General features: G+C 42.8%; 1 protein-coding gene across 5 annotated transcripts in view; it reads right to left on the reverse strand.

Moving 5' to 3' along the window:
* Positions 1-23,605, reverse strand: part of LOC133131270 (serine/threonine-protein kinase DCLK2-like) — a 48,856-nt gene that overhangs the window by 20,801 nt on the left and 4,450 nt on the right. For all 5 annotated transcript variants that reach the window (XM_061246555.1, XM_061246554.1, XM_061246553.1 and 2 more), the window contains exons 2-3: positions 20,171-20,505; positions 949-1,051 (exon numbers count right to left, since the gene is read on the reverse strand). In XM_061246555.1, the coding sequence (XP_061102539.1) occupies positions 949-1,051; positions 20,171-20,505 (438 nt within the window). The remainder of the gene's footprint in view (positions 1-948; positions 1,052-20,170; positions 20,506-23,605) is intronic.

Consider the following 23,605-nt stretch of genomic DNA (forward strand, 5'->3'; position numbering starts at 1 on the left):
AGTGGCCACAGAGAACCGTTCCCCAGCATGAAGCTTACACTCAGTACACTGATCAGCAAGTAACTCCTGGAATAACTAAAGCTGCATTAGTGCTCCGGGTGGATATTTGAATGTGGAACAGCCAATAATAAAACTGTAGATAATATCAAAAACAGGTACAGGGGTTGGCATCCAACTGCAATATAATTGTTGGCAACACTAATCTTTACTGCATGTTAAATAAACAAGTGGGGTAAAACACAGAACGATATCTAAATCTCACCCACCAAAAAACATTTTATTTAATACTGAATCTGTGTGTGAATTAGTTCCATGTTTTTATCCATAATTGTAGTTATCTGTAAAGCACAAATCAAACTACAATAATACGTAGGATCTTGAGACAACAGGAGGTTTAGCAATCAAACACTCCACATTCCACACAACTACAGATCATCTGGAGAGGAATTCCACCGACAGCTTATTCCTGAAGCAGCAATGCACGTAGCTACCAAGCTAAAACAAAGGCATTTCCCCCTTACAGCTTTGACATAATCTTTTTAGCAACAAGTATGTGTCTGTACTTAAGTGTACAGGACACACAGAAATGAATGACTGCTCTCTTAATGGAAGGCAGGAAATGCCAAGTTTCTCTGAAGACAGTTTCCCACAGTAGTTGACAGTTCACCATTATAAAACAACCTGAAATAGTTGTGTTTATTTTCCATTAAACCGTCGGATGAGTACAAACGTGTTCACCACATCAACAGCGGCCACATCAACCTCAGGAAAACCACAGGATGGAAGCGCTTATTTGTTGCCAATGCTAGGAATACAAAGGACTAGCAAAGCTTCAGCAGAAACTTCCCAGACCCGGCTGAGGGAACAGGGATCAGGGAGGACCCTAAATCCTCAAAAAGGTTGAGGCATAACCAGGCCAGCTGGTCCTGAGGGGGACAGAGGCCTTACCACTGTGGTCCAGCACAAAGTCGTCCTGGGCATAGCGGTACTTCTCCGGGCCGCATGCGATGAACACGTCATCCTCGCCGAAGAAGTCCTGCAGACAGGTGATCTGGAGAGGGCAGGGAGAGAGGCATCGTGAGCAGGGAGAGGACCCCTGTCTGCAGTCAAGGACTGGCGAGAGGGTAGGCGGAGGCCCCCAGGACTAAGAAATGGGTGATAAGGTGTGCGTGCCACCATCTCTGCTTTTCATAAAGCTCTGTAGGACAAGCCTGGACAAAATAAGACTCACTCAATGACTGACCCTGAGGCAATGTAAGTCAATGTAAGCAGTTCCTCACTGTTTAGCTATTTAAATGCACAGTAAAATGTGCAGTGGTAAATCAAGTCTTACAGAGCACATATTGTCCCTACTGGACTCATATGTTCTGTTACAGTAAATAAGAACTGGGCATTTTACAGTGTGGCAACAATAATAAACACCCATAGGTCTTATGTCTGGAAGTTGTCAAATTATCCACCCTCCTTACTGGCACGTGTAATGCTTGATACAGACTTGGTTGCACGCTGCTACAAAGCAGACTCCTCTGAAACCACAACAAACTGTCCTGTATAAAACAGAAGAACACACCTTTAAAGGATCTCACCACTGCTATCACCATTAGCCAGCTGTTAGAGTCACATATTTTAACTGTCCATAGTTTTGAAAGTTTTAACAAACAGTCCAAAGCCTTAAAGGGACAATAGGTAAGATCTTTGTGTTAAAACACTGTTACAGGACTATTGTAAATCCTTTCCTATCGATGAAACGGGCTCACTGACATGTTGGCTCAGCCTCTGCCTGGGTTCATAGCCCTTAAATTCTGGTTTCAAAATATACAGTTGACGGGCAGTCACTCTGTACCGAAACATTGCACAGCTGTACAATAATTCAAGGTCATTGGTTGAAAAAATGGTTCAAATTGCCACAGCCAACAGCGTGGGGGCTTATTCAGATTGTTCCGAGCGTAGCTGCCCAAATTGCACTACAGACAAACTATCACTGAAACTCTGTATACTATTGCGTATTATCCAAGCAAAGACTACATATCTAGGTAGAAAGCAATGCCATGTTCGCTATTGGTAGCAACAAGCAAATTAGCCATAGTCAGCTCGACAAATTTATAAATATCCACCAATAGGAGGCGATACGAACATAGTAGCGAGCTTTGCGATCATTGTTGCTCACGCATATTTGCCTCAAACTGTAAGTTGCATCATATCTTAGTTATATATCCAGCTAGTTCCATAGCCAAATACGTTGCTTGCTCATAATATAGTTGGTTAGCTAAAGTGAAAACTTCAAAAAGACAAAACATATAAATAGTGTAGTGCAGCACACTAAAGTCAATATTTCATAAAGTCACCTGTTCGACTAACATTTTCTGACTAGAACACTACGAAAAGACGGCAGGCTCTGTCGCGTTTGTCACTGTCAACATTCCAAAACAGTGCATCTTGTGGTTTGAAGGTGTTTGTTGCTGCAATTCCTCTCTTGACCGTCAGAAGTCCAAAATTACATTTTGAACATTTATTATCCATGTTGTTAGAACATTTACAGGATCAAACACAGGTCTTATGGTGTCATCCACACATTCCTGCTCTCTGTCCAATAGCATACATAGCGCTGTCACCCAGCCAGCCTGATACGAGGTGAAGACCCATCTTACATAGTCTTTCACACTGTGAGAACATTTGTGTTGGCATGCTGATTGCTGTGAGTTCAGTACAGTGATGGCAGCTTATCATAAGTCATATTCTTCTTCAGAATAAATCATTTTACTCAAATGCAATGCAGATTTTAAGATATTATGCAAAAGACAGAAAATGAGTTAAATTCAATAAAATTTGACTTGTATAGTTCTGTGCTTTTCACACAAGTCTATCCCAAAGACCATTCACAGAGTAGCAGAAGGGAAGAAAAAAAAAAAAAAAAAACCCAGCTGTAAGTCTCCAAATAGCAAATGAGGTAAACAACTCCATAGTGGGGAGAAAAACCCTCAGACAGTGGTGAGAAAAAACTCCCCGATGGGAAGAAATCTCGGGAGGAACTCAGCTATAGGGGGATGCCCTTAGTAAAATCAAATCACCATGTACAGCGGAAAATTACCTTTCAGCGAATGCCGACTGTTCTCACAAACCGTTTCATTAAATCACGTCTGGAGGAGGAAATCTCAGCAGGGGTGAGAGAAACTTTATGGGCCAAAGCGTGGGTGGGGGTGGGGGATGCTCTGCAGTTTGGAGATTCAGTGGAGGGGTAGGTGTGATTGGTAGATGCAGTTGGGGGTCATCGATAGGAGATGGGGGGTTTGATTGGCTTTTGGGTTGGGACATGTCGAGCAGACAGGAAAGATGTGATTGATCGATTGGGGAGTTAATGAGCAGACTGAGGATTTTAATGGTGGATGGAGAGACCCGGTAGAGTGGCGGGCTGTGACTGGTAAATGATAGACAGGGGCCCCTCTGACGCACGGTGGGGGACAGTTTGTGGGACAGTTTGTGGGACAGATGGTCCCAGACGGAGCTCGGACAATGACACAGTGGGAGTCCACAGCTCACTCCGAATAACGGACCTGAGGCAGGCGTGATAACTGACTGCAGAAGAAGTGAAGAAGAGAATGAAGGATATATGAGATGAGAGGAGAAAACAGAACCAGAGAAGAAAGAATGAGAGAGGAGAGGTGAAAAGAAAAGGTGGTGTGGTCACGGGCAGGCCTCAGAGGTGCTGAAACATGCCGGTCAGTAACGATTTGCAGCTAATTATACACCTGCTCAATAAAAACCTCATCTGGACAAGGGCAAGGGCAGGATCAAGCATGCTTTTAAGATGAAAAGTAAGACATGAAGAGACACCAAGCTGCAGAACTACAAGATCTATATGCATCCCACAGAATTAATTGTCTAGAACTGAGTTCATCCCTTTAATTTAAAGTGCCGCTACAGAGACAACATTAGCGTTCTTATTATTCCTCCCAAGGATGCTGCCTTATTACCTACATTATTAACAGATTTATGAACACTTTCTTTTCCAAGAGATGGATGAGCCTACTAGAGTTAACATGCTTTTAACATGTACTGCACCCACGTACAGAGAGTATACTACAATTACTGCTACGGTGGCGGTGAGGGCACAGAATGTAATTATTTCAGGAACATAATTAGCTTTATTACACAGTGCTCTAAGTCTAAGAGTCTTAGATATGAATTCAGAGCGTAACTGGAAGCCAAGGTCCCCTGGACCTCTACGAGATTCTGCTTCCTTACTTTCAAGATGTCAATGTCCCTGAAATGACTGGCAGTACTGCCCTAAGGAGTTTGCATGTTCTCCCCATGTTTGTGTGGGTTTGTCCGGGTACTCCGGTTTCCTCCCACATCAAAATAAATGCACGTCAGGTTAGGCATATACACCTGCCGTTGCCCTTGACCAAGGCATTGGCCTCAGCAGTTGATCCCGAGGTGCTGCACTGCGACTGCCCTCTGCTCCTAAGTAGCTGGGATTGGTTAAATGCAGACGACAAATGACCCCACAGGGTTCAATAAAGTACTGTAAATAAAAAATAATAAAACAGCTGCTCAGTGAAACCAATTGCAGAACATCATTGCTTTTTTAACGTATTTGTTTCTCAGCTTTGGGCCTAATAAAAAGCACTCTTGCAATGTTATGAACAAGCATTAGATGCACTGCATTAAGTACATATAGCCATAGGCTTATTTCCAATACCTGTGCCTCAAAAATAATCATTTCCTCTGTCAGACTCCACATAGAGACAGAGAATGAATGACCTAGAATGACTTATCACCTCAAAAATCAAAGCCGAAATGGAATGGCAGTGCATAAATGAGGCTTACTGTACACCGATCGAAAGCCCAAACTTCCTACGGCAGTTCTTCGCGTGGCGTGGCTTCCTGCAGTCAGAGCCGCTGGGAATGCAGATGGAGTCGGTAATTACCCGGCACTCGGCTTAGAGGGGGCCGGGTTGTCATGGCAGCGGCACTGCAGCGAGCACTGTTCACCTGCTGGAGGTACAGCACACTGGCCGTCTTGGCACAGTCACCCTCACTCTGCTGACCCAAGCTGGGCAAAAAGCCACAGACTCCAGCGCTAGCCACAGCCTCTAAAGCTAAGACCAATAATCCTGCGAAACAAAATCAAATTGGACACAGAAAGTTTTCTGTGACAGTTCTACCAGAGCCTCTGGCCTTGTTTTAATGAAGAAAATACAGAGAAAACATAACTGTACTGCGTCACTTTAAAGTCTGTTACCCCAGTTACCCTGCATGGTACTGCCTTCCCAAGCATTAGTGCATTTCAATTTGGCTCTGGCTATGCTGCGTGGGAGATGCAGACTCTATAAGAAACATAAGAATATGCAGTAAAATGAAAAGGACAGACTATTCAGCCAATCTACACTGATCACTGAGCCTAAACTCACTAAAGCCTGTTCTTTGCTTTTACTATTTCAGTCATTTATATTTAATTTTTATTTAGAGTGGAAAAAATATTTTAATAAGCCAATTGGATATTATAATCACTCATATATTATAAAAACGCAACAGGATACAACATTAAAATGGGTGATGTTTCATTCTGGTAATCCTGATTAATTAATGCTTAAGTGGAGTTGAATATAAATTCCATAAAACACGTAAACAAAGTTTGCTATGAATAGGGTGTAGAAGTCATAGCTTAGACCTTTGTTTCTATGTCCACCTCTTCTTACATTACATTTACATTTATTGCTTTATTAGAAGATTTGGTGTATGGCGTAGCCGATTCAGAACGAGCGCATCTTCAAACACAAGTTGGTTCCGACCATAGACCATATAAAAATGGTTTATTCCAGTCCTATGTGGCGCACACATGGTTTGTATAGCATATATAATCAAAAGTAGGCTAATTAGCAACAAACTATGTTTAGATGTTAGTTTGACACATCTGTTTATGTTTCTCCACCAGGACAATCAGCTTTTCCTTGTCCATTTTTAAACAGAATAAACAACGAACAATAAGTTCAAGTTCCAGTTTATTATAAGTTTATTATATCTGTTTTTACAGTACCCAGAGAGTTTTACTATCAATAATAATGCAATACTCCTTCAAGTTACTTTTACCTAAGGCCAAATAGAAAGCTATAATTCCAAAGAAAGCAAACAATATATCCATGAATCATAAGTACATAAAACTTTCTTGCCAGCCTCTGAATTGATGGTCTTGCCCACACAACACTCAAGTATGAGAAAGGGCTCTGCACTACAGACGCATACAAATATGAGTGGGCATTGTCAGATAAAAGAGTAGCTATCTAAAAAGAAAAATCTGTAAAAACATCAAAAGAAAGTCATTTTAAGCTGAGAAAATGTGAAAAGAAACGTTAAACAAAGTTAGCCGCTAATTCCATGGTGGAACAGAAACATCCTGGTAGCCGGCAGCCAGCTACTCTCACACTGTTGGCAGGGTACTGGTGTATTTATATTTGCATAAATCAAAGCAGCGGGCACCATATTAATAACCTGCATTGTCACGCAGTGGCCTAAACGTTAACGCTGAGCATACTGTGGTCGGCTGCTTTCGTCACAGTCTGGTATTAGTCACCTCTCTACCCTGTGGTGCCTGTCGTGACTGCGCCTAGCCACACATTAACACAGGCAGGCACCTCGGGACGCTGGGCCCTGCTCCATTTTCACAGAGCACACATGGAACTCTGGGAATTTGTTTCTGCCCGCTCTTTCCTAGTAGTTCCTCCATATTGTGTGGTGTATGTTGAAGCAGTGAAAATTTGTGTTACAGTACATCGACTACATGGGCGTTACGTCTATGATGTCACGCCTGAGTGCTAAAGTGGCTTTGTCTCCCCTACAGAGCCTTCAGCTTCCCCATTCACATTCAGCTCCTGCCCATTACGATTTACAGCACCAGCACTGCGCAGTAGGGCCGTGGACTGTAGAGGCAGCCAAGTTCAATATTCTGTTTGGTTTTTCAGAAGGGTAAGAGAAACGGCAAGCTGTTTAGGTGTCACCCACTGGTCATCACACCAGCCAGAGCTCCCAGGGGGAATTTTAACATGGATTTCCCTACTGTATCAGAAGAGGCCCTGCTCCAGTGTATTATCAGCAGCACAGCCCAGGGCTGCCTGGGCCTGGCAAGGACAATTTGTATATGCATATTCCTCATTCAATATAAGGTACACTTTTCAATTACATAAATGGAACTGGTTTACATTGACAAGGCTAACATTTAGTTGTGCTAAATATGCTGAGATGTCCAAAAAAGTCTGAACCCTTTATCTCTGCCATGTCAGGTCAAAGGGGTTGGGTAATACTGAGGCCAGCCAGCCTGGCCACAGCACTTTATCCAGCCGTAGAGAGGACGTAACTGTCGAGAACCAGAGACTAGCCAGCAAATCAGAGCACAGGGAAGCCTTTTGCCATGTCTGATTGACCAATGCCATGGTGTCCATTCAGTGACAGAAATACAATGACAATTTCAATCAACATAAAAAGGATACAAGTACTGATATTGATGTTTCAGGATGTTTGAGGATTCAATTCTACTATTTTGCCTACGACACAGAAACCCAATAAACAATAAAGGCCTTCCCACTGGATATCTCAGTGGTAGGGCCAGACTAACGGTTATGCACTGGGACAGTGGGGAGACAGAGCTTGGAGTCTGGGCTGGGCCTGACAGGCCAACTGCCTACGAAGCGTCATCTCCAGTAGTGAGCCTGCCTGACCACCACCCTCCATAAGGAGAGGACGGCATAAACAGGGCTCTGGGATAGGATCAGATCAGGAACACTCCCCCATGTTATCCTCTGATTTAGCTCATGAATCACCAGCTTGCTTAGGAAGTTGGATATCTGCATGTCTTGTCACAGGATATAGAGCTCTATGGGATACCGGAGGAGTCTCATGCAGAGAGCTAGATAATGCAAACAACATGTGTAAAACATTACAAGCACATGTGCAACTACACAGCTCCTCTTTCACCCTCATACACACATGCACAGGAGGCAGATAATGCAAACCAGTGCGCATCATTCCCAGCACATGTGCACACACATACACACACACACACAAAGTGTATGAACGTAAACAGAGTGTACAACTACACCCAGAGCTTCCTAATACAGTAAACTGATGTGTCAGGACCAAAGACTGGGGCTATGGAGGCCATGATTAGCCTACTCCAGTGTATTTACCACAGCACCAACACACAGCACTGCTCCTCTGTAACTTTTAGTCCAGATTCCCAATTAGCTTTAAATCTTCTGAGAGGAGTCTTTGACTAAACCATGACAGCTAAATCGACAGCTGACTGAGCACACTGAATTGAATTGAATTGAAAACCTTTTCAATTTCACGAGATTCACGAGTCACCGACCCAACTGCTGCAAAGCTCTGCCCTCAATCTCAGGCAGAGCAGTTTAACGTGACAAATGATCAAAAACTACAGTGTGACAGTGACAAATGAGAACTTCACCTGACATAATGTACTCAGTAGCATGTCCGAGGCCTAATATGAAGATGATTAATGACGTGGGCACTTCCATTAAGATATCGAGAAACTGAGGGAAGGGAGGGTCAAATTCCTCAGTGAGAAGGCAGGGCCTGCTTGTCACTCACCCCACATGGTGCTCAACCTTTTTATCCCTTATATTAAAGGCCCACTCAGTCATTTTGGTTGATAATATGATGCTAATGGCTTAACTAGCAAAAAGATGAACTTATGCCCAAATTGTATAGAATGATTATCCTAATAGAAATATATAGAAATATACTATAAAAAGCACTTAAAAAGGAAAAATAAGTATTCAAAATAAGTGTCGGTGACGACACTTGTTCATCCTCCGCATTGCATTCTTCTTCGTTGTTTTATATAATAGTTGTTTTGGAATAATATTGGAATAATATTTTGCTAAGGTTTTTCCAAATAAACTATACCTAATTACCTCAGCTCTATTTGACATTGCCACAGTAGCATGTTTGCAACAGTAACAAAGGCTCAGTAAAGTTCAGTGGCTAAGCAAAGTTGTTCCTCAGGTTTCCAAGACGCGAGTGCAAGATGTACCACGATCCACAGAGGTACTTATGTAGTTGGCATCAATGTAATTTTCATTGAAAAGCAACCGAACGTTCTGTGTAAAATACTGAGTGGGCCTATTAAGTACTATAGAGTACTCATTCATTGAAAAATATAGGTCTATACTTTGTGATCTTTCCCCAAGCAATCACCTTATTTACATTTTTCTGATAAGCAGTTATTAGTATGTAACCCACTAGTAGCACCACACAGAAGCCACATGCTCTTCACAACCTTCCACAGACTTCAGACTTGAGCAGTCTATGGGGTGTGCCATGTGTAGACTAAGCCAGAGAAAGCCCTTACATAAATGGAACAAGCTGTACTTGTTTTCAAATATTATCATTATTTTTTACTGCATATTGCTGTGGAATATATTGAATATATTGAACATGCAACAGGCCTGTCCTCCATGCAGGTCTGACCCCACACTCTGTAAAAGAAGCAGGTCCCCACCCCACACTCTGTAAAAGAAGCAGGTCTGACCCCACACTCTGTAAAAGAAGCAGGTCTGACCCCACACTCTGTAAAAGAAGCAGGTCCAACCCCACACTCTGTAAAAGAAGCAGGTCTGACCCCACACTCTGTAAAAGAAGCAGGTCCAACCCCACACTCTGTAAAAGAAGCAGGTCTGACCCCACACTCTGTAAAAGAAGCAGGTCCCCACCCCACACTCTGTAAAAGAAGCAGGTCTGACCCCACACTCTGTAAAAGAAGCAGGTCTGACCCCACACTCTGTAAAAGAAGCAGGTCCCCACCCCACACTCTGTAAAAGAAGCAGGTCTGACCCCACACTCTGTAAAAGAAGCAGGTCCTACCCCACACTCTGTAAAAGAAGCAGGTCCAACCCACACTCTGTAAAAGAAGCAGGTCCCCACCCCACACTCTGTAAAAGAAGCAGGTCTGACCCCACACTCTGTAAAAGAAGCAGGTCCCCACCCCACACTCTGTAAAAGAAGCAGGTCCCCACCCCACACTCTGTAAAAGAAGCAGGTCCTACCCCACACTCTGTAAAAGAAGCAGCCAAGAATTAATGCAGACACGCACCAGGGCCAGAGTCCCAGAGTTGGAGTGATGACCTCTGAGTCATAATGTCTGAGGCTAGCATAGGGACAGCGGAAACCTACATCATCACTCCTCCTGATGTATACCGGACCTGATTAAGACATGGGGAATGTGTTACAGCGTCTGCTATACCCCTCCCTAGAGCCGTATGCGGCATGCATGCAGTCTCTGCAGTGGATAAGAATGTTATAAACAAAGCCAGGATTAATATCACAATGAAGGCCTAGCCCAGAGCGAGACTGGGAGTGCTAGCAGCTGCCTGGCCCCTGGTAGGCTCCACCCACAGGCTTCTCTTCTTTTCATTTCAATCATTTTACGCATTTTAACAGTTTATTAAGTCATATTTTTAACATACTTATTTACCAAAGAAGACAACCCTGCCATTCCAGTAACAAGAGGGGAGAATTGATGTTAGCTGGTACAAAAGAGGAAATATATACAAGTTTTGATCTCTTAACAATTCCACAACAGTGTATTTCTGATGAGAACAGGGAGAACTGGAAATTCAAGATAATCATGTTTAAGAGTTTACCAAAAACATTACAGAAAAATATATATGTACTTACTAGGAATCCTGGCTTAGTGGAGGCTTCCCCATCTTAACATAGAGGATTTGCCACCACTTATGCACACACATTTAAGTGTTTTCATTTACATAATGTCAATGCCATGCGTGACTACACTATGCTAGACATCTAAAGAAGTTCAGCGGATCACTTGGGATGCCTGTAAATTCATGTCAGATGGCACAGGTCATTAATGACAGAACAATAGCGTCAATCTAGATTTGTCTGACCTCATTGGCGGAACCTAATCCAGACTTGCCCCTAAAAACAACTGAAAGACGGGGGGGGGGGGGCACACTAATCTACTGAAACCTCAAAATTCCAACTCCCTCTACACCAAGGACAAAGGGAAGCTTTTATTACACATAGAATCAAAACATAAGATCAAAAAACACATATACACTCAGTCAACTTCATTAGGTAGACCTGTATGCCAGCTCATTAATGCAAATATCTAATCAGCCAACTATGTGGCAGCAACTCAAAAGCATGCAGACATGGTCAACAGGTTCAGTTGTTGTTGAACAAACATCAGAATGGGGATGGGCTTCAACAACAGAAGACCAATAACTAAAAATAAAAAATAAAAAAACGTAATGTATATACTGAGTGTATTGTGCAGACTTCCTATGGATTTGTATTTATTTGCTACATATAGTCAGTGTCATGCCAAAAACATTTATTCAATTCTTTTGTAATTCTGGATTTTTTCCAGAATTTCTTTCAATTCATGAAATGCAATGTGAATGTTTTGTAACTCAACAATGATAAGGTTTGTTCAAAACCACTGAGGGAAGGCGATGAGGCGGAGATGATCACAGCACGATGCTGCTCAGCTGGGGCAGGAGCAGAGGGTTCAGAACATGCCGGAACATGGCTGAGCACCACGCCATGGAGCTCTACGTGAGTGCTTTGTCAGAGGCAGCATGAACAGGCTGGGTAATCTGTGCTCATTATTGTGCTAATCCACTTCTGTGTACGGCGGTCAATCCAATTTTCCACTTTTACTCTTCGCTCTCCCTGTCCATTACTCTCTGTCTCACTCACTTAAACATTTCTGTCTAGACTAAAGTAAAAAAAAAAGGCGATATTAAGCTTTTTTCTGCAACTGTGTCAAAGATACAGTATGGATCTAAGAGGGGTTTCAGACACATGCACTAATATTAAACCATTGATGCCTTTGATGCAGCCTAGCTATTTGATATCCTTCTTTGCAAAAGTATGTCAGAATGATTTTAATTCATAATGCTGTTACGAATGAGAAAGAGAGTCATTGGTATTGAAACATGCTTTCAAAACCCAAGGCCAGTGTGCTTGCACTCAAGTTCATCCTGAATATAAATGTAGCAGCGTAATCAGGTATTACATTCCCCACATGTGACTGACTTGTGGATTCGGCTCATACTCTCAAACTCTGCCTAGACGAAAGCGTGGGGATGCACAGATACTCAAAAATGCATCCCCAATAAAACACTGAAGAGTTCACAGACTTCCTACTATGGGAGCTTCCCTCTGTCTGCTTCCTGCAGCTGCAGTCTGGCCTTGGAATGGCTGAAGTACGGAAATATAGATCAAACAGCCCAAAGGAACTTTGAGCAGTCCACTATCTGTAAAAGTGTTTACATTATAAGGAAAAAGAGTTCACCAAAAACCGCAAGGCCCAATTTGGTCCTGTCATCAGTCAGGAAAAACAGGATCGTCGTCAGCGTGGCTCATGTAAACATTCGGTTAGCCTCTTTGAGAGAGGTCACCGAGAGGGCATGTCTCATCTTTGGCACACCGCGTTCTGACAACATGTAATCGCACAGCCTCAACCACTGTCCTCTCAACGAGCCTGCGGTAAGCCACACGTCACTGCTGCTACCTAATTATTTACAATGTCCTCATTTGCTTCTAAATAAGGGTGTAGCATAAGCAGGAGGCCCTCCTCTCTGACTGAGTCGGAGATTGAGTGTGGACTGAACAGAGCACAATCTGAACAGGGCAACTGAACATGTTTATTTTTTTTTCCTGATATCCACATTGTGACTGCATCCCCAGATCAAATGTCTTGCACCTCACCTGATAATATCCTTGCAGGCACAGTATGTGATGGCAATCAAGGATATCCCCTGATTAGACAGGAAAGTGTAATTAAACTAGTGTTTGGTTTGTTTTTTTGCATCTTGCAAATATTTTACAAATTCAATTTGAGGAGTGGTTCCATAATTCTGCATAATTGGAACATGTCTCATGTGTTTTATGATTGATATTAGTGTAGTTTAAGGCCCAATAATAATTTTGTTTGCTAATCAACAAGAAATATACACATGCCAACTACAGCAAGTACCTCAGTGATTTTTTGGGGGGTTTGTGTACTGAACCAGCCATAATACAACAAAACCATTTCCAAGGCAAGTTTTATTTGGCAAAATGTTAACTCGTCATTTTTAAATCTAACCTGACAAAGTGAGCACCAAGTGCAAACAACGATTGATGAGTTTATTTACATGGTGATGAGCTGCGCAATGACTACAAAAACTCTCAGATATCATAAACAAAGTAGAAGAATGAAATGACGGAGTGTTGGCCCAACAATTATTTTAAATTCTTATTTTTCTATTTTGAAGTTCTATTCATGCTAATCTTTATTGTTATTTATATTATGAGAATAACTCTATATGATAGTACCATATCTTCATCTTTTTTCTCATTGTCAGTTATTAGCATTTCATTACCACCCAAAATCACTAAGCAGGCCTTTACATGTAACTGACCTTAGGGAATAAAAATTCCACTGCAACCAACAGGGAGAAGACATTTCTCTTTTTTTGAGGAGTGAAAACAAATACCTGCATGATCTATATTTGAAAGGGCATCCTCTTTGAGCTGTAGTACTCATCCTTTTCAAGTGCTGCATAACAGGTAATGGGGCAGTTTCATCATGCTGTTTTTATGGAAATAAAACCTCTGGTTGTTCAGGAGCCTTTCATCTACATCCTGAGTTTTCAACGGGGGTCGGCTTGAACCCCTAGGGACACTGTAGGGAGCTCTCAGCAGGACATGATATGCAATGAGTACATATAGATTTGAGAATGTATGCATCATATGTGATATAATATTTAGATATGAGCCTTTTTAATTTATGATGGGGATCCCCTGGGTCAGAAAAGCCCCTGATGCCCCTGTTGCCTGAGGGCCAGTTAAAAACAAGTTATCTGGACTGGATGGATTTTTTCTGCAGACAGATGATCCTTCTCAGGGCTCATAAAATGATCATGATGTGGAGTGTATTAACATTTCATTAGCCGCTCTTCCCCACTGATCGCATTCTGCGGTGAGAGCACTCACAGCTAAGGGAGGTGGAGCAGTAACAGTCTCTGTATATCACATTAGTCTGAGCCAAACCTAGGATTCACAACAGCTGAACTGCAACACACCCACATTCTTACAATTCTACAGAGACTTTCATGCCTCAGGAAAAGCTACTGAGAAATCTACAGCTCTACCTGTATGCTGTAAAATGTCCAGGGCTATTCCAACACCAAGAATATACTCTTTGTCACTCTACTACAGGTATATCAGAGTAAAATGCACTATATGAGAATTGGCTAACACTAAAGGTTGCCGTATACAGGTGGTGAGGGGGAGAGAGTCCTTGAAGCTGCACTAAGGAAGACTGGGACTTTCACTAAAAAACAAATCTGCAAGATTTCCACAGATGTTAATCGCCACTTTCATACCCCTGGTCTCTGGCCAAAAGGAAGTGGCATTTTGCTTTCAAAGCAGAGAGCTTTGGTTACTTTGAAATGGAAAATAGCCGTATCCTCCCAGAACGGCAGCTGATTGAGCTAGGAAACGGTTATCAATTAATGCTCATTCACAGACAACAATCCTCCAGTGGAGTGGCTGGTGGAGGGTGCCTTATCTCAGTGAGCGCGCTCAGCAGCGGGGGTCTGCACCTGTCAGCTGCGCTCTGAAGGCCTGGGCTTATCGGTCTAATTACCCTGCGATGGTCAGGGCCCAGCGCGACTCCTCCGAGGCCCCAGACGGACGCCCAGGCCTGTGATTTGACTGCTGAGGAGCAGATGGCACACTGAATTCAAGTGCCCTTCCTGTGTGCCGTTAGCCCGTTAGTGCACTCCCGGGGATAAGCCGCCAGCTCAGCCCGCCGTTAGAGGATTCACTTTTTATGGATGCCTCTGCCACAAAGGCATGGGGAGGATGTGCAATTCGCACTGGGATTAAACAAGCCTCTGATTTGACACAGTAGTTATTCTCTTAATTAGGACGGTAGCACAGAGAGAAATTAGCATGATTGACTTGGAATAAAGCACTGTAGTCAATACCGTGGTGGTTATAAAGGAGGCAGCTGTCTATGAAGGACTTTCCTGGTCTGAGAATGATAAACTCCCATTTGACATGCATGTCCAGGAACAAGAGGAAACATATTGTATTTAAACTCTCACCGATGCTTCCATAGCTTCCCTTATAGCTGAAAAGTTGGGAGTTTTTTTGAGAGGGCCAATCCCCAAGACCCCTTCAAACCCAGAGACTGCCACCCCCCTGTTCCCAGAGACAGGGAGGGTCACAGGGGCATATGTATGGCCCGATTTAGAGAATCTGGTCTCCATTCCTCGACAGCTGCTGCAAATTCCACAGATGAGGTCAGGGAGCCTTGCGGTCCCTGTAGTACTTTCCCTCTCCTCTCTGTCCTTCTCTTCCTTGTGGTCTTATGTACATGCAGGACCACAAGGAAGCAGACTTCAGCTAGCAGTAAAATAAACATTCCTCTACTTGACTGGTGTAAAGAATGGAAGTGTAGACCTGTTCTAGTCCTCTGCTGAACACTGTGCTGCAAGACAGGCCTCACCGTTACACAGGTAGCAGCTGAAGAGGATTGTTTCTCTGAGAGGCCTGCTCTCCTCTTGAGATTCATTCTCCTGTTTGAACTCCATTCTTCTCTCTGAGCTTTACTGTCCTGTCTGAACTTGTTTATGAACTCTAACTGTCTGCACTACATTATCCTTATTGGAGCTCCATCATCCTCCCTGAGGCCCATTCTCTCTGAGCCCCATTCTTCACCTGTGTCCTGAGCTCCGTTACTCTTTAACAAGCTATTTTCCTCCACCTTTGACCACATCCAGGCTTTCGTTCCCCCTACAGTGTAAACATTAACCACATTAAGCATGTTAATCTATTTATAATAAGCAAGGTATGAATTTTTCACAGGTTACAGGTTTAAAATCATTAATGCTTTATTGGCATCAAACAGCATGTAGAACATCTGCATTAGTGTCCAGCTAGTTTCCTTTCACAGCAATTAGCTTCAATGGTGTGTATATGCTAATATAAATCACCTAACGGGGTAGTTCATTAGCAACTGGCAGGCTCCCCAAGTGAAAGAAATGAAGCAGAAATCAATCAAGTGCAGAAAATCTGAAGATAGGATGATGGAATTTCTCACCTTAAGGCTCTATTGAAATAAGTAATGAGCTGACAAGGCGGTTTTAGAAAGTCTATAAAGGAAATTGAGGGTGGACTAGTCTGCAGACAGCTGTTGTTATTTCAAATAATAAGTCAAATCCTCAGTCCAGAGTTAAAAGTTGAGAACCACACTCAGACCATAAAATCCTCTTCCATATGCATTTCTATTTGGGGCGCTTCCAAAATCAGCTTCCACATATGTTAGTCGTAGCTCTGGAATTTCTGGAGGCCTGAAACCTGAAAACCACCCTTGGCTACATCACTGGTAAATGTAAATGTTAAAGAATTTCCACAATACCAGTGTGCTTCCACACAGAGGAACAGGCCTTTCAACTATTCTAGACTGAAGAAATGATAACCTTGTTCAGAATAAGGCCTCGGCTCAGGTCTGTACCCTGAATTGCACTTCTGCTTTAATATCAAAGCTTCTTAGTTTGCTTTTTCATACAAATGGAAGTAACTTCAGTTTGCAGTTCCATTCACCGGGCTTTACTAGCAGGCTGCAGGCACCTTTGATTTTTAACCCTTTGAAGAGCAGTTTTTTAAAAATGTTTTTTTCAGTACTCAATTACCAGTAGTGACTGTTACAGTACATCAGCATTAGCATTTTCAGTTAAGAGCATTCTAATCACATATGTATTAGAACAGTAACTGACAGCGCTAACCTTAGCGCTGTCATTCAGCAGGGTGCCAGACGCCAGTCAGAGCTCGCCCACACTGCAAAAACCTCATCTATCCTTTCACTACATGTACTGCACACACTCTCCTCCCCTCTTTCTTTATCCCTCGCTCTCAAAGTCTCAAACAAACAAAACCTTCAATCTTTTCTTTAGGGAAGTATTTAATTCAGGCATGACTTCTTTCTGCATCTGAATGCAGTACCAAGTTCAGAAGAAATGTATATAGGCCTATATAAGTGTTTGTGTCAGTATGGTAGGGTAGAAGTTATATACAAATGAGCATAACTGCAAAAAGTAAATTATTTTATGCGATATGCATGCAGAGTCAAATAAAATAACAAACCCTAGCCTTCACTGCCCAATGATCTCCTGGAGTTGTATCCCGTGGCAACTCTCCCGCAGTTCTCACTGTAACGGACAACTGCTGCGGGAAATACAGCACACCTAATGACATATTTTCTCCAGATCTCTTAGACGAGCGAACAGACTGCACCTTCGAGCGACATAAGCAGAGAAGCGCTGCCCTTTGCCTGAGGTGCGTCTCCCAGGGCTCTAATGATGAGTGATAGTTACTGCGCTGTCAGCAGTTTTGACCTCCATAAACAGAGGTCACTGAAGCGGGGTTTTTAGTGGCTGGGTGTAATGATACAGGCTTACCGGGGGGGGGGGGGGGTGAGCCAATGCGGACCCCCCCAAATAAGATGTCTCTGCAATGCTATCAGGAGCGACAGATACGGGCCATTAGAGAGACAAAGCGTGTTTTGAAAGCACATTTCGAAACGCTGGCTTTGGAAGGGAAGGGGACCGTTGCTTCCAGACCCCGAGAGTCATCTGATTTTCCATATTACCACAAACATTCTCTCTGCCAAGGGATCTTAATAACCTCCTTCAGTACTAACCTGCTGCCTGAGTTCCCAAGGACATCTCTGGGTATAGATTCTGGGCTTATGGGCGTATCTGGTTATAGATTGGTATAGTGAGGTTGACTATCAGATTGCATGTATCACTGGAGTGGAGATGAATTCGGAGTCACAGGGAACCTCTACAGTTCAATACTAGGTTAGAAAACAGCAAGGATTACAACCACGTAAAGATTTTGTTGTCTTGTTTGTTGACACTGTATACAGTGAGGGAAATGTTATATTCCAGAAACTGTGCTGCAACATTCATTCATGAATGAAAAGACAATGAGATTCTTTTTAAATAATTCATAATGATGATTACAGTTCACTAACTTTAACAGAAAAAACTAAGTTACATTCTTTGAGAACAGGACACATATCAGTTAACTGAGCCAGTAGCTCATTCATGTAATTTTAATAGGAAAAGGTTGTGCAAAGTAAAGATCTAAGAGATTCCAACAATAAACTGTTCAGTGCAATTATTTTCTGTCAGCCAGATCCAGTCCTATGAAGGAACAGTTACATTAAAACCATAGTAACCAACAACTGTTGTGGATAAATCTTAGGATGTTCTGTGGTCAGGCCCTGTCATGGGCTGTCTCCGTTATAGGTTGTAAGAATATTTTATGGCATGTAACATCTTCTTGCATTTCAATTTATGAAGTGTTTGTCCTGTTTGTTCCTCTTACTTTATTTTGTGGGCACCGTATTCATATATTACCAGAAGTAGAATTTTTTAAATATTCTTGCAAGCACTATTTTCCCATTTAGGAATTTTAACAGGAAATCTAGACTAGCAAACAGAAGCTAAACAGGTTCAATTCATCTAGAGGGTTCTGTGTGGGCTTCACAGATCCATCGGAGGATTTGACTGAGTGTTGCACCTTCGTCACGTGTACCGCCCCAGTATAATCCAGGCTCCATTCTCCTCCACGGAGCTCCTTCTGAAAGAGGGCTCTGTTAGGGGGCATGGCTGAGCGGATACAACTCATTATTTTCCTGAGTCATGTCTTTGGCCTGTGTGTGAAGATTCCCATTGGCTGATGGGAAATAAGGCTTGATTGTGTTTATGACCACATAGCTGCTCTGTCTGCTCAGCTGAAAAGAGCATTGCGGTCACCTCTTCTCAAGCACCTGCTCCGTAGTATGCAACTCAACTTTAACATACTCAAACACCTCGGGGCTGTTCGTCTTAAGCACAATGGAGGGCAAATTCATTTTGTGTATTTTTACTCAATTTCACCAAACAATTCCCTCAAATGAACACTGAAATGCTCACTGGCTCATTTTTTTAAATAGCTAATATGACATGGTTTTTATGTTATTGTACAATTCTAGTCAGAATATGAATCAGGTTCCCAAGGAGAGCTACATAATAGTCCTTTGAAGTATGAACTGCTGCCATGGTTTTGACTCACAGCCGAATACAGCACCAGGCCAAGTGCTGCTTCCAATATCCAGCATATCTGTGAAAGCCCCATATTCAAAAGTATTACCACACACCATATCTGTGAAAATCCCATGTTCAAAAGTATTACACACAGCTCCCAGTACACTCATCCTGCCAATCAACCACAAACCCTGACCTCAATGGCGGTAAGCACCTAGCTGATGGACCAAATGTAAGAAAAACATAAATTAATTCACCACTACCCAACCACCTCCCCCGTCTAGAAAGCGTACTGGACGGGTGCCATTTTAAAATCCTTTCATGTTTTGCTGTATGTAAAACAAAATACAGATAAAGGAGCAAAAATTACAGATAGTCTTCTGGTGTCTCCGTCCTGCATGAATGTATGAGCCCCACAGAAAATAAATTATCTCTGTTCTCAGTGTGGCCACGCCATGAGAGCCAAGGCAGAATGGTCAAAGCATTCCAAAACGTGAATTCTGCATTAAAACTGGAGAATCCTGTATTAAAGCTGGATAATCCATTTTCACACGGTCAATTAGGAAGATGTGATTTCTAGGAAAATGTTTGAAATCCATTTCAGAGAAATATTACACTGCAGCTGAATACTTTCAAGACTGATGTGCTCAATCACTAATATAAAGTACTTTATATAAAGCTGTGCTGTTGTGTTACTGTACAGTATATGTTTACAATACTAATGGAACTAAATAACACAAAAATAAAAACACATAAAATCATGAGTCTCCTGAGAATTCTGCTCTGAATATGAATCTATTAGATATCATTTTACAAGTAGGTAGGTTTTGTTATTGCATGACCCACTTACTGAGCAAATACATACAGATACATACAAACAGATACCGACAAAAGATCAAATAACCGTGCGCTTAAATAAAATTGCTGCGGCATTCTGATAATGCAATATTTCCAAACATATATTGACAAATATATTTATATGTATATTGTCAAACATATTTGTACACATTTAATTTCTGTAAAGGCGGTGCAGCACTCACCTGCTTGCCCTCCAGCGTGTAGAGGCGTTTCACCGCCCCGGAGTCCAGCTTGATGGCGTCGGTGATGTCGGTGAGCACCTGCTCGAAGGAGTGCGCCGTCTTCTTGTTGAGCAGCACTCGCACGGCCTTGCGTGGCTTCACCCCGCTGCGGATCACCGTCACCAGCTTGGGCTTGATGAAGTCCTTGTTCTCACGGGGCTCGCCCCTGCAGGGGAGCAGCGAGGGCAGAGACCGCGACGCCCCGGACCTCATGTTCATCGACCAGTTGGGGTTGATGTTCCTGAAGTAGTCCACCCGCCGGTAGGGTTCGTTGGAGGCACACACGTAGCTCTCGCCTGTGGGGGGGGGGGTTACTATTATTGTCTATGATTGCTTTCCCATACTTTCCCATGTAAAAGAGCACCGACTGACAGTTCATTCCTCTCTGATTGTCTAACAGATTGTCTAACACTTAGTTTCCGAACAAAAACACTAACAGGCCCTGCAGCTCTCGACATGACTGGTAGTCCATATCTCTGGTATAGGCGCTGGGCTAGCAAATGCTATATAGTTTATCTCTGCAGCCCTATTCCCCAGTGAAGATGGGCTTTATGCACTCATCTGGTTCTCCCTATTCCCTGGAAAGTGCTTCTGATAACTAGCGTAGTGTACTGGGCATGAATAATGCAACAGAGGGAAATGCTGATATCCACAGCTCCTCGGGTTAGCGGGGCGGGGAGCAAACCGAACCGATTTAACCCCACAGCGAACGGAAACTGCCCAGGACCCTGCTTGAACCCTGCCCACCATTTTGGTACCCAACACACTCTCCATGGGCCTTATTAAAATAACCCTTCACCGTGAATCATGACTCAACTCCTGCTGGTTCACTGCAGGACACCGTTTACCAGGTAAACTGAGCCCTAATCGCAAGGCAATGTGGCACTATCGCAGTGACCCAAATACAACGGTAAGTTGTGCACAGATCCTCTCCCAGGGAAAATTGGTTCGCTGCACGCTATGTTAAAAATCTTACACTGCAACAGTGGTATCTGTGTCACACTGGTAGCACGCATCACAAAACAAGGTCATTTTCAGAAGTGATACGGATTATACTTGCTCATTTTTTTCACCACAGGAATTCTCAACTAAATTTAGTCTAAACCACAATGTCCAAACTGCCAAAATAAATAAATAAAGCACTTTGAAATGTGTTCAAGGACGCGAAAAATGAGAGAAAAAACTCTTTTGAGGTCTCCGGCAGATGAGTTTTTCGGCAAGACAAATTCTGAGCCATATTTGTAACTACACTGCAATGTCCTCTGTGGTTGGTAACACTTCTCCAGGCAGAGGGACTCACTCTGGGACAAAAAGCCCCATTCAGGGCCTCTGTGTGCCCACCCCTTCAGTGTACACTCTGCACCACTGTGCTAAAAGCAGATAAAAATATTTCCCTTTCCTCTGCCGCTTCATTGCAGCTGCATTCGGCACAGTAAAGCATGATGACCTGGACGGACAAAAAGGCGAAAATGAAAGGGCCGTAAAAGGCAGGAAGTGCGGCCTCACTATTGTTTTCTGGAAATTATTGTTTAACACGTGAACTTCCTCTTGCAGATACAATCAGCGGAGCAGGAAGAACAACGCAGGCTTGGTTGGAAGCCAACGGAAAGTTTGGGAAGTTTGATGTTCAGCAGATATGTCTCCAGTTATAAATCTTAAGATTTAACCACAGCGTGCCCAGTGTGCCTTGGCGCAGTCCGTACTATGGCTAACTCTCAGGAAATACACCCATCCCTCCCATGCAGTCGTGGGTTGATCCCCAGTGCCACCATGGTACTTTCTGCACAGTGATCCTTTCTCAATTGGTTACCATCTGAATGAAGCAGAAGGAATACAAAATGAGGTCGGACTGTCTGCTTTCCTCTAAAACAAAAGCAGAAACTCCAAACCCCAAAGCATACGCACATGTGAATACAAATCCGGTTACAAATCTAAACACTGTAGAGCAGAAGGTCAAATAATTCAAACACTGCAATACATGAGAGAACAATGTACTCCAAGTCAAGAGGCTAAAGAGTGCTAAACCTCTTGTTGTGTTTGTTCAGCCATTCTGAAAAGCAGCCCTTGGCCCCTTTTTGAAAAGAAAGAAGCATTGGAGAGGAGAAGTTATTTTAACCCTCGCTGGAGAGATTTCCACACATCACAGAAGCAGAACAAACGAGGTTATTAAACATAGCCTCACATCTGGGGGCAGTGCTGAGTTGCATATAAAATGTAATGTGTTGCGTTTGACCGGAGGAAATGTAGACTCGTCCGTAGCATTAGCAAAGAGGTTAACGATCCTTGCGGGAAGATGGCAGAGAAGGGGGGGGGGGGGGGGGGGAGTCTGAGTGAAAAGAACAGATCAATTTGACCCAATCTACTTGGGTATAATTGCCTAGAGCTGTGTTTGGTTCAAGGCCATTGGTCTCATTCTACTCACAACCTCTGCTTGAATTATGGGATTCAAACAACAGAACTGAGACAATGACCTGACACATGGCTGAGCACAAAGTAAGCCATACACATTGGTAGACTGTCAAAAGCTTTCGGCAATTTACAGAAACTGCCTTAATCATTCACTTAAACAACTCAGAGTTGAGAATATAACGTGCTCAGAGACAAAGAACCAAAGTCCAAAGCATCCATAAAGAAAGACATCCACTTTATCTTTGACCATGAAGTTCTCCCATATTCCCATACACCTCTGCAGTGGTAAAGAGGAAATATCTATGAAGAGAACTGAATGAAAGTGCATTTTATTATCCACTTCAGAGGGCCATTTGAAACAAAGCCAATAAAGCCATTGTATTCCTTTAATGTGAAACCATTTACTTGTGTATATCAACAGTAATCAATTGGCAGTTAGCTCAATAAATAGTTTTAAATGGATGTACAAAAGTGTAGAAAAAACAATACACAAGCCTGGCACCAATGGAAGTCATTATTTGTAAATCTACGGCAATAGAGGCCACTGTAAGAATTCCCTTTAAATGTTCCACTGTCTAACACAAAGAATTGACAATGCATATCTCTTCAAACATTTTCTTCTCCTCAATATGAGATTACGCCATGGAATAACATTTATCAAAACCACATTTGTAAAAAGAAGCAAATGTATAACAAGAGCAAAGATCAAAGAATGCTTCTATGGGGCAGTAGCTCATGCAGTATATTTAGGCGAATGGCGGCCTTGCTTTTTTACACTTGGAAAGCAGATAAACTTTGGCTGAGCTGACAGCGTGAAACTGATTCAGGTTAAACACGTTCTCTGCCAGGGAGTAAAATGAGAACATGATGAATCAACGATGGTTTTTATTTAAAGTTGCAGTAGGTCATGTGTACAGCAAGTGCAGAGCATAAGTATGAGCGCTTACAGTCAGCTTACAGGAACAGCGTGACTCAGTCCAGCATATG

The sequence above is a fragment of the Conger conger genome, chromosome 6, assembly GCF_963514075.1.
Source record: "Conger conger chromosome 6, fConCon1.1, whole genome shotgun sequence".
NCBI classification, from domain to species: Eukaryota; Metazoa; Chordata; class Actinopteri; order Anguilliformes; family Congridae; genus Conger; species Conger conger.